The following is a 16344-nucleotide window of genomic DNA, read 5'->3' as shown; positions in this document are numbered from 1 at the left end:
GTCATACAGCTTCAAACCTTTTTTCAAAAACTCTAAGTGATAAACAACCGATTGAAACGATAAAACAATAGGTTGTTTTTCCACTTCTTCATAAAACAATATTTTTCAAAAAAGTTTTGATCCAAACTGTTTTAGATTCAAACAAATAGTGGATTACACATCATTCTACCCAAAACCCACACACACACACAACAACTCCAACCTTCCATCAAACACCATAGATTTAGAGACATCAAAACTTCAAAATCATCTTTCATCAACACTCTTATGTCTAAATCCTAAAAATTCAAATAAGTTATATACTCTTAATCCCTGTATGTAAACATGATATTATTAGAAAGAAACATATACTTAATACCTATTTTGCTTTAAGACTATAGAATATATTATAATATTTTACTGTGTCAATATGCTATTTATATTTGTATTTTTTTTAAATCAATTACTGAATAATTGTTATTATATTTTTTTTTTTATGTGAAATTGATATTTTTTAATGTGAAATTGTTATTCGGAATGTTATTATATTCTTTAATTTTGTCTTTTACTTCTTTTATAAAAAATAGTTGTTGTTTAAATATTTTATTTATTTTATCTCAGAAAAAAATTCAATTATTATTTGTATATGACTGCATTCTTTATCTTTATTTGTTTTCTATACAAAATCAGTTGTTGTTTAATGGTTATTTTATTTTATTCTTTTGACAAAAATGCAATTGTTGTTTAAGTTAGTTGAAGTTTAAGATTTTATTTTATTCATAAAAATCTGAATTAGTATAACATTTTTATTATATTTTTTTATTTTTATTTTTTCTATATAAAACTAATTTATTTTATATTTTGAAAAAAAATCAGTTATTGTGTTCGTATTTGAATTAGAATATAATTGTTTTTATAGTTTTCTATTTTTTTATATGTAAATTTATTTATTTAAATATTTTTGTTCAATTGTTGCTTAGATTTGATAGAGAGTCAATATGTCAAATGAAATGAAAAAAAAATACATAATAAGAATGTTTATTAAAAACATTTATACAAGAGGATTTTCTATTAAAACTGTTTTTTATTACATAAATTTTTTATTCTATCATTATTTAATATATTTTTTTATTAGTATAATAAAATATTTTGTCATTTTATATCAATTATTTAAAAAATAAATTTATTTTTTAATTTTTTAAATTATTATTAATGTATAGCTTTTATATCTAACTCCTCCACTCTTTTCTTAATTCATTATTTTATTTTAAGACAACAACAACAAGAAAAAGATAACATACTCTTCCCCATTTCTACATAAAATCTCATATATCAAATAAAAGAACTTTCATTTCTAATCACTTTCTTCACTTCATTTCAATCAACTACTATATTATTTGGTAAAACTATTATTCTTTTGTATATACCATCAAGTCAATCATAATCTCAATATGAACATCATCACATTCTTCGATTCCAAAACTATCAATGGAAGAAAGAGAATTTTTTTGAAGAGACTTAAACAAGAAAAAAGAAATATTAGTTTAATTAATTCATCATTTTTTTTACATATTAAATTTTATTTTTCAATTTTGACTTATCCAAAATTATTTTTTTATGTATATTAAATTTCTATTATCATAAAATTAAATAAAAAAATGCGAATACATGTACGTTGTTGCTCCTGTGTTTTCGTAGTGTATATAAAGTTGTTGGTGCTCCTGTGTTTTCGTAGTGTATATAAAGTTGTTGGAAGATAAAGGAAAAAAATATATAAGTGAATAATTAAATATTGTTTTAGAGACATGGATATCCAAGACAAGAATAGGAAAAACATTCAAAAGTTATTTGTCAAGAAGAAAAAGCAAAAAATCATGAACAAAATATTTTAAAGATAAAGAATAAATTACGATATATAGTCCGTGTTTATTTATATCTTTGAGAGGAAAAGGTTTCAGCTCAGCCATCATAAGGGAAGGGAAGTGGGTGAAAAATATACTAAAACTTTAATATAGCAGCACCACTTGATGGCTTGGAAGCAAATACATAAAGGCCGAGATCGGTCTTCTTAATAACGTCCTTGTCTATCCTAGACTGGTAGAAACATTCCTGCAATGGATATAAAATTCAGCATTCACTGCCTGTAAATCCCAGATCTCCAATGATTAATTAGGGTTCTTAAGTGTAATATTAAAACAAACCTTTAAATTAAGGATAAATTGTGGAACTATGTTCTCCTTCACCAAAGCAACTGCACAACCACCCCACCCAGCTCCAGTAAGCCTAGCCCCAAGAGCACCATTGTTACGACAAATATTTACAAGTTCTTCCAACTCTGGACAGCTGATTCCATGGATAAAAGAAAATATCAATTTTAATTGCTGAAAAAGGAAACTATATCTTACAATAAAGTATTCGTTCAGATACTTTTAAGGTTGGAAAATATCGCATGAAAAATCAGGCCCTGTAAATTAATCCATCCAGAGAAACCAAACAATTGACAATGCATACATTATTCTACTAAGACACAATACTCTATTTTAGTACCTGCACTCATATAAAACGCTGCAGCTATGATGACTCTCGTTCATAAGGTCACCAAGCTTCTTCAGCTTATCCTCGTCGCTGAAAAAATGGAGTAGTTACATAAAAGTAATCTATAGCTCACTTACAAAAGAATAACATTATATGCAAAGTTGCAAACCGATGGGATTTTAGTTCTCAGGCATTTTTATATGAAAATAAAGACCATGTATAGAAGAAATTTAGAGTGGTCCTCATCCAACTCATATTCAAGACTAACTGTATAGTTTAGAGTCAAATACACTCACCTTAGATTTGAGGATACGACATCCTTGAAAGCATGTACCCTCTTGGCTTCTGAATACACATGAGCAGCTCTCTAGAAACAAAATGAGTCAAATAAACAACAGCGTATAAAAGGGATAAATACATTGGCTGTTAATAATTTCGATTCGATGGAATTCTTATTGGCTTGTGAAATACAAAAGCACAAAAAAATATTTGATATTTCGTAATTGAAGTATGTCATGCAAAAAACCTTCTAAACAAGTGCAAGTAAATTAGATAATGAAGCTTAAAAACACCTGATGTAACTTGTATTGCTTTGCAACTTTTAAGACTTCTAAATAAGCTGCATTGTTGCTCAAAAATGAGGTCAGCTTTTCCCCGGTAACTTCTTCAATTTCTTCAGCGGTATATGGTTCTTCTTTCAAATATTCCTGTACCGAATGAAAAGTTTTTATAACAGTTATCACAGGATTGAGATTTCTATGAACGCAGAAAAAAAAAATTAAAATTCAAAGAAATCCGTTAAGTGAAATAAAATGTTCCTCAAATAAAAAATAGTCACCCAAGGCCAATTCTAAGTATTACATAATACCAAGTTCAATTACCTTTACAGCAAGTACAGGATCAGATGAGTTATGAATACCAGCAAATGATACACATAAACCTTCAACATCAGACAATGTGCTCACTTTTGATATTGCCTCTTTTGGATCCATTCCTAGCTTTATAGCTAGGACAATCTGAAAATTATCACAACAGTAATTTTTAGTTAATATATATAAGCAACAGGTTTTTTAGTGCACATACACATGTAATGAATAAGTCCAACATGAAGCAACTAGCCTTTGATGCATGCACATACACACATTAATGATTAAGTCCAACATGAAATTTCCAGAAACATTTAAAATGGACAGGTTTTTCCTTGTTCAATTCAATAATAAAAATGGGTAAAATAATGTTCACACTTCAGCATATGAAAGACTTTAAACAAGTTAAATCTAGTTGACCAATCAAAGCCACTATGAGTGTACTGGTGACAAACAATAGGTTTTGGTAGTTTACAAGAAGTCATAAAGGACTCTACCAAACTACTTACGCATTTGCATCCAAAAAATGTACCCTGAGAGGTTATATAAAATAGTGCAGTAAAGATGTTTTGCTCCAGAAACAGTAATTAAGTAGAGGGTACAAGATTGGAATATACTCACAGAAGCCAAACGGCATTCAAGAACCCTATTGTTATAATTTGTCGCAGCAGTAACAGCCTTCTGAGACTCTGCCAGAGAATGAGCTATCACAAAAGTCCCACCAGCAGGAAGTTGCACATCTGTTGCACGAATTGGGTTGAAATCAATAAGCTCTGCAAACCCAGTCTTGGCCATGACAGAGATTGCCTGTCAAGTAAAACCAAAGAAAAAGATTTTAGTTGAGGTAAAACGTCAGAATGTTGGAAGAGAAACACAAATTGAATAATACTCCATATGCAGTTGGAAGCAGCTTAATGCATTTCGGTCAATTATGCAACATAGCAACATACTTTTAAAGTGAGACCATCGTTTTCAAATTGTGGCCACAAGCATGGTGTCCGGATCATCCCTAGATTATGGAATTTAATAACTATCTGAATCACTTCATACCCTAAAGCAACTTAATTTAAACATCTAGCGTTATACACAGTAGCTAGAGTTTCAAAATTCATACTTTATAAAATTGTAAAGTGAAATCAAATAGCAGATAATAGAAAATATTTTACATAGTTTAGTTTTGATTGATGGAGTAAACAGAACAGCAGGACCATATACACATGTTCAATTATTCACCTGAGACATTATATTTTAAGTGTCAATTACAAACATTGGTCCATGAGTGTGTCAATCAGCAAGAAGTTGTAACATAGTAGTTACGAACTTACGATCCCATATGAGATATGGAGGAAAGAAGATACATAGATAGGTAATTGGGACAAGTTCACATTAAAATAACAAAGGAAAGTATCTGTAATGAAAAATGTGAAGAACCTGGTCCATCCCACCGGATTGTGTCCCAATATGTCGTTCACAAGCACATGTAACTTGTGCAAGTTCTTTCTGTCAACAGCATATGATCATTTAGTCAGAAACAGAATATAAAAACATTAAATAAACAAAATAAAATATTTTTAAAATAAAGACAGGCATCAACAAAAGCAGTTGTAAATTATCCATCTAAAAGGAATAATCAAGAATTATCTTAGATGTCTAGAACAAATATACAAATTTTTAGCAAGATTGGGTAACAAAAAGAACAAAATTCACTAGAACAAAATTCACTAAAACAAATAAATCATGGAAGCATAGAGATTTACAAAAACGTCAATTTCACTGGCAACAAATAATTTGAAATAGGAATTAGATCTGACCATCTAAGCGTGAATACGTTAAATTATTTCAGTTCCAAAATTCAACTATTTTTTCCTTCGTCAATTAAAATGATATAAAACTCCAGTAACATCTTGTCATGATTCTGAATGATTAATAATTAATATGAAAATTTTAAAATCTGACAAGCTATTACATATAATTTATCCATTCAAAGTTCATAAGAGCTGAACAAAATTTCCTCCTTAAAGCACAAACTATTCCACATACACATGAGCATTTCAGCCCAAAAGTCATACCTTTGGGAAGTTCACATCAAAGGCGGCCATAATAGCAATTGTGGATGAACAGACAAACGCTGCAGAGCTTGATAGCCCAGAACCTGGGAAAAAAAAGTGTTGCCCCTTAACCTTTTAATTTAAGACCGTCAACATAAAAAATTGTCGTCTCCAATAGAGAACCAGAATGCCGAGCACATTCACTTTGAAGTAAATTTGAATGTGTATAGTAGCTCCATTCAAATTCAAAATTAATGAACACACCTGTTGGCACTGTTCCATCAACAAGAACATCAAGTCCAACAGGTTCACCAACATCCACCCCTTTCAGTTTCGCATAGTCATAGAAACCTTTGTACCTACAGAAATTGCAATATCAATTAATACTGAATTAAACAATAGTGCTACACTCACCAAAAAAAGAAAACCACTACATCTATCCATAAGCTCCTCCATCCATATCTAGATGATTTCCTATTGCAGACTACCAATGGTATAACATCATTAAAACAAACTTGCAAGTACTACTTTTCATAATTTAAATAAATTTGAATAGTAACCAGTATGCACGTTAGTGCAAGACTATAACTTAAATGACGAACAAACTCATCATCTTGGTAGTGTTAACTGTTAAGCAAGGTTCATTAAAGAGGACACACACAAAGCACATACATCTAACTAAAACTAAGCTTGCAACTATGGTTCCTCAAAAAACCGAAAGAATGGCAAGAGAACAAAATGTATATGAAATAAACTCACCCACAAATAAAATAATGGCCCCATTTGTGATTCTTCAAGTCGATTTCCTGCATCAAAAGCACAATCAAAGAACACCAAATCAAATTATCAACAAAATAGGACTATCTTATTGTGAAGATAAATCATAAAGAATATTAAACACGCATTCTCAAAGAGATTCGATAATCCACCTGGAGAGGATCAGCAGGATAAGTACAAACAGAATATTTTTCACCGTTCACGTTAGCAATCCTAAGAACCTTTTCCGCCTCGTTTTTCCGAATCGCCACGATCGTATCTTGCCGAATAGCCATAGGCAACACCGAATAGCCCTCATAATCAATGTGCTCCCCAATCAAGTTCACTCTCCCTGCACCGCAAATCAAAATTATCATAAAACACCTCAAACATCTAATCTCTATCATACAAACTAACAATTCAACCATATCACCGACATTAAATAACTGAATTTAGAAGTAAAAGAAAATAAAAATTTAGAAATTCAGAGATAGAGAGGAAGAGGAACCAGGTGAACGGGCGAATACTTGAGGATGATGACTGAAGACTTCGAAGAATTTGGACTTCAAATGATCGAAACGAAGCTGAGCTTCTTCGAGCGCTGAACCACCGCCATAAACAAACTCTAGGTTATCGTAAATCGGGATCGGAAGCTCCTCGTGCTTTGCCATTCCTCTTTCGTTTTTCAACTACAAACAAATAAACTCTCTCTCTTTATCTATATTTTCTCTCTATCCCTATCAAACCCGTTGTGTTTCAGAACTTGTAACAGAAACACATGCTTTTTTAAACGTCCTTTAATTTATCAATTATCATCATTTACAATCTCAAATGAGTTATTTGGATTGTGAGAGTGACCATTTTGAAAAATCTCAGGATAACCCATACTTGTATCATTAATAAGCATATATAAAGAGATAAACATTTTTTTACACAATTTCTAATAATTTTATTTTTTAAAATTAAAAAATTACTTATATAATAAAAAATTACTAACAATAAAATTAAAAAATATTTATTTTCATAATTATTTTTAATAAAAATCTTATTATAATTTAATAATATATTTTTATTTCAATATATATATAAATTTATTTATTAAAAAAATTACTTCTTAAAAATTACAGAAAGCTCAAATAAATCATGAACACTAAATTTTATTTTAAGAAAAAAATTTATTGTTATAAAATCATAAGAATGTAATTAGTGCATTCGTTTTTAAAAATATATATTAAAATTGTAATAACATTTATATATTTTTACTTTATATGTTAATTTAATAAAATTATATTTATTACAAATTTATAATATAACATTTATAACAAAATAAAGTTTTAAAAATATTTAAAAAAAGTGAACACACGTGTAGATAAATTAAATAATATTTTTTTTTATTTCTCTTTATTATTTATATTTAATCAATTTTTTCTATTTTTCTCTTAAAAAAAATATTGAGATTTTAATTCGAATAAGACAAGTAATTAGGATTGAGATTCTTTACATTAATTGCCAATATGATTTGCTTTTTAAAAAAAAAGAAGAAAACCTGCATTCCAAATCAGAGACTTTGTGGCTTTCTATTGAGGCTTTTAGACTGAGTTAAGAAATTGTGGACTAATTAACAAATCATTATTGAATTACTATCTTCCAATGCTTTTCAAGTCATGTGGGGCTCTAATGAATTTCAAGATTACATCAATTATTGTTAGAATATTTTATGCAGAGTCTTCCTTGCTGTTTTTAGATTCCTGCATCATTACTACTACAATGAAAAGGTCTATGATTAGTCTACACTGTTTCCATCTTCTTCTTTGGATAATCCACCTCATTTCTCTTCCAAATGTCACTATCTCTATTCTTAATCATTTCTAATATATTAAATATATTATTTTAATTTCTAAATTAATGTCTAAAGTTTAAGACTGATTTAAATGCCATCAAACATATTAATTAGTTTAAATCGTTTAATTGAATTAATAATATGGAAGTTAGATATTGAATAATTGTAGAGAGACTTTTAATGTTTCTAATAACTTTTTTCATTTACTCAATATGCTTTTCATAATTGATAGCAATAAAGATTTTATTTGAACAAGTTTTAAAATTTAAAAATTACAATATGTAGTTTCTAATTGTTTTTAAGTTTTGTATAATAATTTTAATTTAAAAATTACTTGATAGGAAAAATAATATTTCTGTTGAATTTAATATCCTCTTCATTTTGTTTGGGTGTGTGCTATAGCATGACAAATTTGTCTACTTGTTTAATTCTTATTTCTTTCCATTCAAATAAAACTATCCAATTCTATTTTCCTTTTACTTCTACCTCAGTTGTTTCCTTTGATTTACTTTAATGTCTTTTCTCTTAATTCATTTCTCATAAGGAGAGACTGCACATTGTTTGCCTTGAGAGAGAAAACTTGCTACATACATTTCAACAAACTCAAAGATTCTGTTGAGGATACTCTGTGTGTAGTCAAAATACAAAGTATTATGGAAAACCAAAAAAGAATAGAAATACAGAATAACATAAGTTAATATACAATCATCTGGCCCAAAATTTCATTGTATAAAGCTATCTTCCAAACAAAAAATACCAGTTAAAATGTGAAAAAGAAAATATTACTTTGTTGGATGTGAAAATGACTATAAGAACCACTTCCCTTGTCACACAAGACAAAATCACCAGATTTCTAAAGAAGCAAATGTTCAAGTCATTTATAAATACAAAAACAAGTTGCATCAAAATCAACCACAATTAACTCTGCAACCATTGCAAAAACATTAAGCAAATAAACCTAGAGCAAATGGAACTATATTCGGTTAAATAATTGGTAATCAACTTTTAAGGTTGAAAAAGTGCTATACAAACTCTTATACAGTCCAACTGGTGATTAATCCCATCAGAAGCCGAATTTATCAACCTCCTCGTCTTCATCTTCATCCTCATCTATAGCATCATCATCTTCAGTATATCTCTCCAAATCATCATCATCATCATCCATCTCCTCAACCTCATCTTCCTCATCCATCATACTTTTACTTTTCTCTTTGTCCTTCAAACCAGTGTTCAAAACTACTGTTTCCCCCCCAGATTTCTCCATGTCCCTCCTCAGTTTATCCATGTCACCCCTCCTGCGGTCTTCCTCCAAACGTTGCTTCTCTTCACGTCTTTTATCAAGATCAGCCCTGAACCATGTACAATACAACTTGGTTAGCTATTTCAAACACCCTGCTGTATATGCTAAATCAATAGTAATGTAATAGTGAAAATAAGCCAATACTTGTAGGTTTCCATGTATTCCTCTGCACTGGCTTCTACAGTTTTAAAGAAGGCTTCCATTCCTACACCAGAAACTGCAGAAACTCCAACTGATTTCAAATTGTTGTAGAATTCGTCTAGCACAAGAGAAAGGCTTTGAGTTAAAGTTGATGTGTATGACTGATCTGAACTTGCTGCTGCTTGGAATGTCTCAAAATCCTCCATCCACTAGATAATGAATTTCACACACACAAAATGAATCAAAATAAATTTGGCACAATCTATAAAAAACAAGACCGATAATGTATGTTTGATAGGCCAGGAAAAGAATAGATAAAACAGAAGCAGAAACACAATTACAAATAGATTAGTTTTGAGGCCAACTATATATTTTGAGAGCAGAAACAAAAGTAATTCAGCTTAAATAGACAAAGGAAAGAGTCCACAACCCCATAATAATTGCAATATGTTCAATCCCTCTATACAATAAATTTCCCAGCATGAGAGGTGAAATTAATAATTATCTCCATCAATATTGTTTTCCATTTCACTGCAATTTCTAAAAATCTAAACTACTTATTGGCCCCCTAACTTCAAGTTCATCAATTGAAAGCAATGTCAAGTTTTACTAAGCATAGTGATTGGTGTTGATAAAGGCAATGCTTTTTAAAGTCATAGACATTCAATAGAAGGGAGAGATATAAATAAATATGCCAAATTCAGAAATCCATCCAAAGAGAACAATTATATCCAACTCCCACTTCATAGGTGAATGATTCCATCAACTTGAATGTTATCATACAATGTTTAGAAAATAATGAATTTGGTATACATAATTTGGTAATTGTTATTTAGAGATTAAAATGAACAGAGCTTCACACTATGTTGTTGACAATAAAAAATAAATAAGTAAATGATTTATACTAGAGCTGATTATGATCACATTTCTGATTTTTGTCGGTTTCTGGTTATTTTTAAAAGGATAAGAACGCATAAAAAACAAAACAAAAAAATTAATACTTGTTAAATCTTTAAAAAAAATTATAAATTATTATTTGATGAGAAAAGTTTAAACAAACAGACCCATAATTAGAAGTAACATATTAATTACTCCACAAACAGATTGTCCTAGTTAACCACAACTTGATGTTAGTGAGTGGATAGATAAAAATAGTCTGTTAACTAAAAAAATTGAAGTGACTAATCTAATAAACACAGCATTTGCAACTCATCTAGGCACAAGAAAAGAAAAATCATCAAAAACAAACAATACCTCCAATGCAAACTGATGTGCTGCTACATCAACTTTGTTGAATGTCAAGATGAGAGGTAACTTTGTCTTATAGAGGATACTACAAGCATACAACATATTGCTCATGAAAGTTGTAGGATCTTCTGAACGAGGAGTATCAACTACATAGGCCACTACAGTGGGAAATGTGGATGCAAAAGCTTCTGTGATGATAGCACCAGAAGCAGACCAGGTAAATATTTCAATCTGACCAGGGGTGTCTACAAGAACATAGTCAAGTTGATCTGCCCGTCTCTCAATTACAGAAATTACCTGAAGAGATCGAACATATTAAAAATTGTAGTGATAACCAAAACAAACAAGGACCTAAGCAAGTGACTGATCATGTACACAATATAATCTCCTTTTTTGGCGCCAAGAGCTTAATTAGCAAAAGTAAAACCAAAATATAAGATCAAACAAAACTGAAGGAAAACTCTCCACCTCAATAATTAAAAATGAAAGGATCAAATACTTCCATTATAGGCAAGCAGCAATTTTATTTGTGTCACTGCCATACTTGTGCGTAATACATAATTTAAAAGTGAGTACCAAGTAAGATATGTCACGACTAAGTAGTTTCAAAGACTAATAAACCAACTTTACCTCGTCAAACTTGGTGGCAAACAAGTTCAGGGAAGTCAAAATTCCACCATTAGGGCCAAGGTTAAACTGCTTCATGACTTCTTTGTATTTAACAGTGTCTCTTATATCAATGTTAGCAGCATATGGGAGTGTCATGACAGCAGGGTCAAGATTCATCACATAACCCCGGATGTTTCTCATATGTGTATGGCAAACCAACCTATGCATGAGTGTTGTTTTCCCACTCCCTAAAAACACAAACAAGGTTTATATTCCAAGACTTCATTGATAATAAAGCACAATATTACAAATGAAAAACAATTCCAACCCAGCATGTTAAATATAAATGCAGAATCACCTGCCATTCCAACAACAATAATGATGACAGGTTTTCTTCTGAAGTTAGGAAGTCCATTCCCAGAAGACGGTCCTTCAATATTCAGCTTGTTCATAGTCTCTGTCAGTTCCTCCTTTTCCTTTTCCTTGTCTTCTACCTTTAAAACCAACCAGAGGATAAAGAATTCTCATAATCACATTTTATAATTTAAATCACCAAATTAAAAATAAATGTGAATTAAGGTTAATCTATTATAGAATAATAGATTAAAAATTTAATAATCCTATGAGACTATACGACCTAGTCGCATGAAGTCCACAACACAATGTAACTTTAAACTGACTTAAGCAGGGTAGGGTCAAATTTCATTTATAGTTATCTAGTTTCCTGAAGGAAATGAAAAAATGAGTGAAAAGAGAGAAGAGTATTGATAATTGACCACCAGAAGAGTCGTCGGAATCAATTTGCATGGGTGCATTGTGGAGTTTAACACTTCCTGAACCGGTGATCATTTCTAATTGTAGGGGCTCTCCGATTTCGATTTGGGGAGGATTGAAACTAGGTTCTGACAAGGGCGAGAGAAAGGGAGAGCAAAGTTGGGATTTTATATCACTTTTTACTGGGAGGGTTTATGAACCAACACAATATGTCATATGTCACTGCCTACATAGGACCGTTCAGGGTTATGAATCTTTGAAATTTTGTTTTTTCTTTTTACAGAATTTTGGATATTCCTTAACCAATATATTTGGTTATAAATTATTATTGGTGTGTACTCCTTATATATGAAACTTTTGAATTTATATACAACTTTTCTACTGAGACTAATATATTTAAATAATAAACTTTTAAAAGATAATTTATTCTTATAAAAAAAATAAAAAATACTTTACGATAACTCTAAAATACAAGAATTTTTGCAGATGTGTTCACATTTTTATTATATTAAAATATATAATTTTATTATTTTATAAGTACTTAATTAAAAATATAAATTAATATAATTTAACAAACATACAAAATTTTATAAAAATAAAACTAAAAAATTATATAAACTTTATTTTCAAAAAAATATTTAATTATTTTAAAATAATCAATTTATTCAATATTTATTTTATTGAATAAATTATTTTTATTTATTAAAAAATAAAATTATTTAATTAAAATATAACACTAAAAAAAGTTTTAAGTATCTTTTAGATATTATTAAAATTACAATCAAACAAAATAAATTAATACATACAAGTTATCCTAATTTACAAATACAAGTCATATATTTTATAATAATGCTTGTCACACCTCCATTTTTTTAATAAAAAAATATTTAAGATTTTTATTCCATGTCAGCAAGAGCTCTCCGTGTCTTATGTGAATTGACTGCTTAGTCCCAAAAGTGCACTCTAGGGTTTGCAAAAAAGCATAAAATCTACATGGGTTTACCTTCACCCCCTCTTTAGGGGGGATTATTTCCTATTTAGTAGATCTAACCTAATATTAGTGTCATAATAGTAAATAGTGAAAAGCAGCCTTGCACAAAAACAAGATAAAAATTACTATCAAATTCTTTTCCTGACATTCAAGTAAACTGGTGTAAACTCTAATCAATAAGTGAATTAGTTTCAAATAAAATAAAAATTTTGACACCATAATGACAGTGTTTTAACAGGCTCAAATGATTTAAAGACAGTGTTTTGCATGGTTGTCTAATCATCTAATGAAATGTTTTCACCTTAGTAACTTAAGGTTTTAAGAAATTATATATATGATCTGATCACTTATGTTTTGCATAGTTGTCTAATGAAATGTTCTCACCTTAGTAACTTACAGTTTTAAAAAATTGTATATAATCTGATCACTTATGTTGCTCGATCTTATTTGCTGCTAGTATCACACTTTATTATTATGGTTTGCCACTTTGTTTCATTATGAAGTTGATTTTTATAATTATTGTTGTGTCAAGAGTATTATGACATGCATATACTGAGACAAGTATAAGCAAGTTTCACAAATTTTACTCAAACTCAAGTTTGACAAGTGTACGTGTGCACACATGCTTGTGTCGGGAAAAAATGGAGACTTGTTAACCAATAATAGGATAGACTGACAAAGAAAGAGTTCCAGAGAATACATTTTAATCTGTTTTCAAATTATTGAAAATTTGGCCCATCCCCTTTAGCAAATAGACGTTATCATGTCATAAAGGACGCCTTCATGGAACCAATAAATATTAAATCAACTCAAAAGGCTCCCACCTGTAGGATTTGGGGAGGGTAGATTTATAAAACCTCACCCCACAGGCAGAGGTTATTTTAAGGTATTTGAACCAATAACCCCAAAGCCTCAAGGTTAGCTCCCCCTTGTGGGGATTATCGAAGGGGTTGGAACCAGTCACCACCAAGTTAAAACAAGTCAGCACCTTACTATTGCTTCAAGGCTCTCCCTCTTGACTAAGTTAATTCAATTACTCAAGGTAATGAAACTGCAGTTTCATTCTTGACATAGTGGAGTTTTGTGGGAAAAAAAACACAAGTCAACCATAAATGTATTTGAATGTCATAATATATATGTATGTATATATATATATATATGACCACATGAAAGTCAAACATTTAGTTTTTATCCTTATTCACATTAGTTGACAATAATAAATAACTGTGTCCCAGATGTACATGTCTAAACACAGTAAGCTGCAAAGAGCTAACAAACACATACCATTCAAAGAACATGCAAAACTAAAACAACAATAAGGACTCAGAAGTTAATCTCAAAAAGAAACTGAGGCATTTTGCATTGGACATTTGGATTTAGGGTGAACAAAAAACTGTACTTACTGCATTTGTAGGCAATGCCATTTCACCAGATATTGGAAGCATTGGTGGCCCCATGTCATGAAGACAAGCATTACTGGATGACCCCTTATTTGACGGATGCATTGGTGCATCAAATCTAGGACCAAATCCTGAGTCTCCAAAGGCCTGACCCCTAAAACAAGCCAAGCACAATTTTAAAAATCTTTTGTTCATATGTGCATAATATGCATTTGAATCATAGAAAATCTATAAGCCACACTGTCAGAACAAACTTATATTTTTCATCAATAAACAGCAGCTGATTCATATTCTATGCATATGTGTCAATAATATTATTAGGTCTACTCTCCTTAATGTTGTGAAACTCCAGGACAGTAAGAGAATCAGAGAGGAATTACAAATGGTAACACGAGGATCCTAACTGACTGGTGAGAGTTACTACTATATAAACAATTATATTTACTACATAACATAATTAAAAATAGGTTCATAATGTTCATGCATAGAACAACCAATAACTTCATAAACTTCTAATACAAAGAAACTATCAACAAAATCATTCATTGAAAAATTAAAACAATTAAATAGAAAAGAGGAACACTACAGCACAATCAGAAAAATGAAAATAACAGAGAGGGGAGCTGCATAACCGCGAGCTGTGAGAACAGAAGTGGCGCCGCTGACGGCGGAAGTGTGAGCGGCGGAGACGCAAGCAGCGCGATTTCAGTGAATGAGGTTCGATTTTGGGTTTTTTAGGGTTCAGTGAACGCGATTTTGGAGCGGCGCGATATACCAGCAGCAGTTGAAACACGTTTGAGCCCTTCAAAACATCAGATACATGGAGGGGTGACACAACAAAATACTTCACAAATAAGTAAGACTTATGTGATATTGGTAAAATTAAATCAATAGTATTTTTTCTTCAATCTTTCCCTCCTAAATTGTCAGATCAACAATAACAAATGAAGTTCAAGGGAATATAAATAAATCAATAACACCTTTTTACTATTAACATATAAATATTGTAGTTTTAAAAACCATTTTTTTAAATTAAATAAATTATATTATTTTTTCTATTGGATGTTTAGGATATACTTATATCACATGGAACAAATATAAACAATTAAAAAAAAAAATCTAGACATAAAATGATAAAAATGTCACACACAAATTATTATCCATTAAGTCAATCAAAGATATTTTATTTCATAAACCAGTTATTTAAAAAGATATTTTGTTTCATAAATCAAATATTTAAAGATTAATTGTTTACTTATGAAAATTGTAATGTTATGAAAACTAATATATTTAAATATTAAACTTTTAAAATATTATTCTTATAAAAAATAAAATGTTTTATAATCTTATAAAAATATAAAAATACTTTATAATAAACTAGTTAAAATACAAGAGTAAATGTGTTCATATTTTTATTATATTAAAATATATCATTTTATAAGTAATTAATTAAAAATAGAACATAATAAAATTTAAATTTAAATAATAAACTTTTAAAATATTATTCTTATAAAAAATAAAATGCTTTATAATCTTATAAAAAAATAAAAATACTTTATAATAAACTAGTTAAAATACAAGAGTTTGTGCAAATGTGTTCATATTTTTATTATATTAAAATATATCATTTTATAAGTAATTAATTAAAAATAGAACATAATAAAATTTTAAAAAATATATAAAATTTTATAAACATAAAAACTACAAATTATATAATCTTTATATTTCAAAAAAATATTTAATTATTTTAAAATAAAATAAAATATCTAATTAAAATATAACACCAAGTTTTATCTTTTAAATATTGTTAAAATTACAATCAAACAAAATAAATTACGCGGTTATCCTAATTTACAT

The 16344-nt window shown here is 29.4% G+C and overlaps 2 protein-coding genes across 3 annotated transcripts; both read right to left on the bottom strand.

Moving 5' to 3' along the window:
* Positions 1-1865: 1865 nt before the first annotated feature.
* On the bottom strand, positions 1866-7068 carry GALK (Mevalonate/galactokinase family protein). Its single transcript, XM_068607449.1, has 13 exons — positions 6693-7068; positions 6358-6536; positions 6188-6234; positions 5693-5787; positions 5450-5532; positions 4812-4880; positions 4002-4187; positions 3396-3530; positions 3087-3221; positions 2811-2881; positions 2527-2604; positions 2181-2322; positions 1866-2088 (listed from the first exon to the last, which is right to left on the bottom strand). Exons 1-13 carry the CDS (start codon positions 6853-6855, stop codon positions 1978-1980), a joined length of 1494 nt encoding a protein of 497 aa, XP_068463550.1. The 5' UTR covers positions 6856-7068; the 3' UTR covers positions 1866-1977.
* A 1780-nt stretch (positions 7069-8848) lies between these two features.
* QQT2 (P-loop containing nucleoside triphosphate hydrolases superfamily protein) lies at positions 8849-15459 on the bottom strand. Of its 2 annotated transcripts, none has more exons than XM_068607447.2 (7): positions 15120-15459; positions 14491-14641; positions 11681-11816; positions 11344-11570; positions 10720-11010; positions 9469-9674; positions 8849-9373 (listed from the first exon to the last, which is right to left on the bottom strand). In XM_068607447.2, the coding sequence occupies exons 2-7, from the start codon at positions 14590-14592 to the stop codon at positions 9088-9090; spliced, it is 1248 nt and encodes a 415-aa protein (XP_068463548.1). In that variant the 5' UTR covers positions 14593-14641; positions 15120-15459; the 3' UTR covers positions 8849-9087. The 2 variants fall into 2 exon arrangements, with proteins under 2 accessions (XP_068463548.1, XP_068463549.1); XM_068607448.2 differs by having other exon boundaries at positions 14491-14634; positions 15120-15415.
* Between the last annotated feature and the right edge of the window lie 885 nt (positions 15460-16344).

This window comes from Phaseolus vulgaris, chromosome 3, assembly GCF_051622355.1.
Source record: "Phaseolus vulgaris cultivar YP4 chromosome 3, ASM5162235v1, whole genome shotgun sequence".
NCBI lineage: Eukaryota > Viridiplantae > Streptophyta > Magnoliopsida > Fabales > Fabaceae > Phaseolus > Phaseolus vulgaris.
This window is presented reverse-complemented; position numbering and strand designations above follow the sequence as displayed.

Excerpts from the sequence above, each read along its gene's own strand:
- GALK (XM_068607449.1), bottom strand. The coding sequence starts at position 6,855 with ATGGCAAAGCACGAGGAGCTTCCGATCCCGATTTACGATAACCTAGAG. Across the intron at positions 3,531-4,001 it reads TTGAATGCCGTTTGGCTTCT|ATTGTCCTAGCTATAAAGCT; the intron begins GTGAGTATATTC and ends GATAATTTTCAG. Across the intron at positions 2,323-2,526 it reads AGCGTTTTATATGAGTGCAG|CTGTCCAGAGTTGGAAGAAC; the intron begins GTACTAAAATAG and ends CCATGGAATCAG.
- QQT2 (XM_068607447.2), bottom strand. The coding sequence starts at position 14,592 with ATGCATCCGTCAAATAAGGGGTCATCCAGTAATGCTTGTCTTCATGAC. Across the intron at positions 11,571-11,680 it reads TATTGTTGTTGGAATGGCAG|GGAGTGGGAAAACAACACTC; the intron begins GTGATTCTGCAT and ends TTGTGTTTTTAG. Across the intron at positions 9,675-10,719 it reads CACATCAGTTTGCATTGGAG|TGGATGGAGGATTTTGAGAC; the intron begins GTATTGTTTGTT and ends TTCATTATCTAG.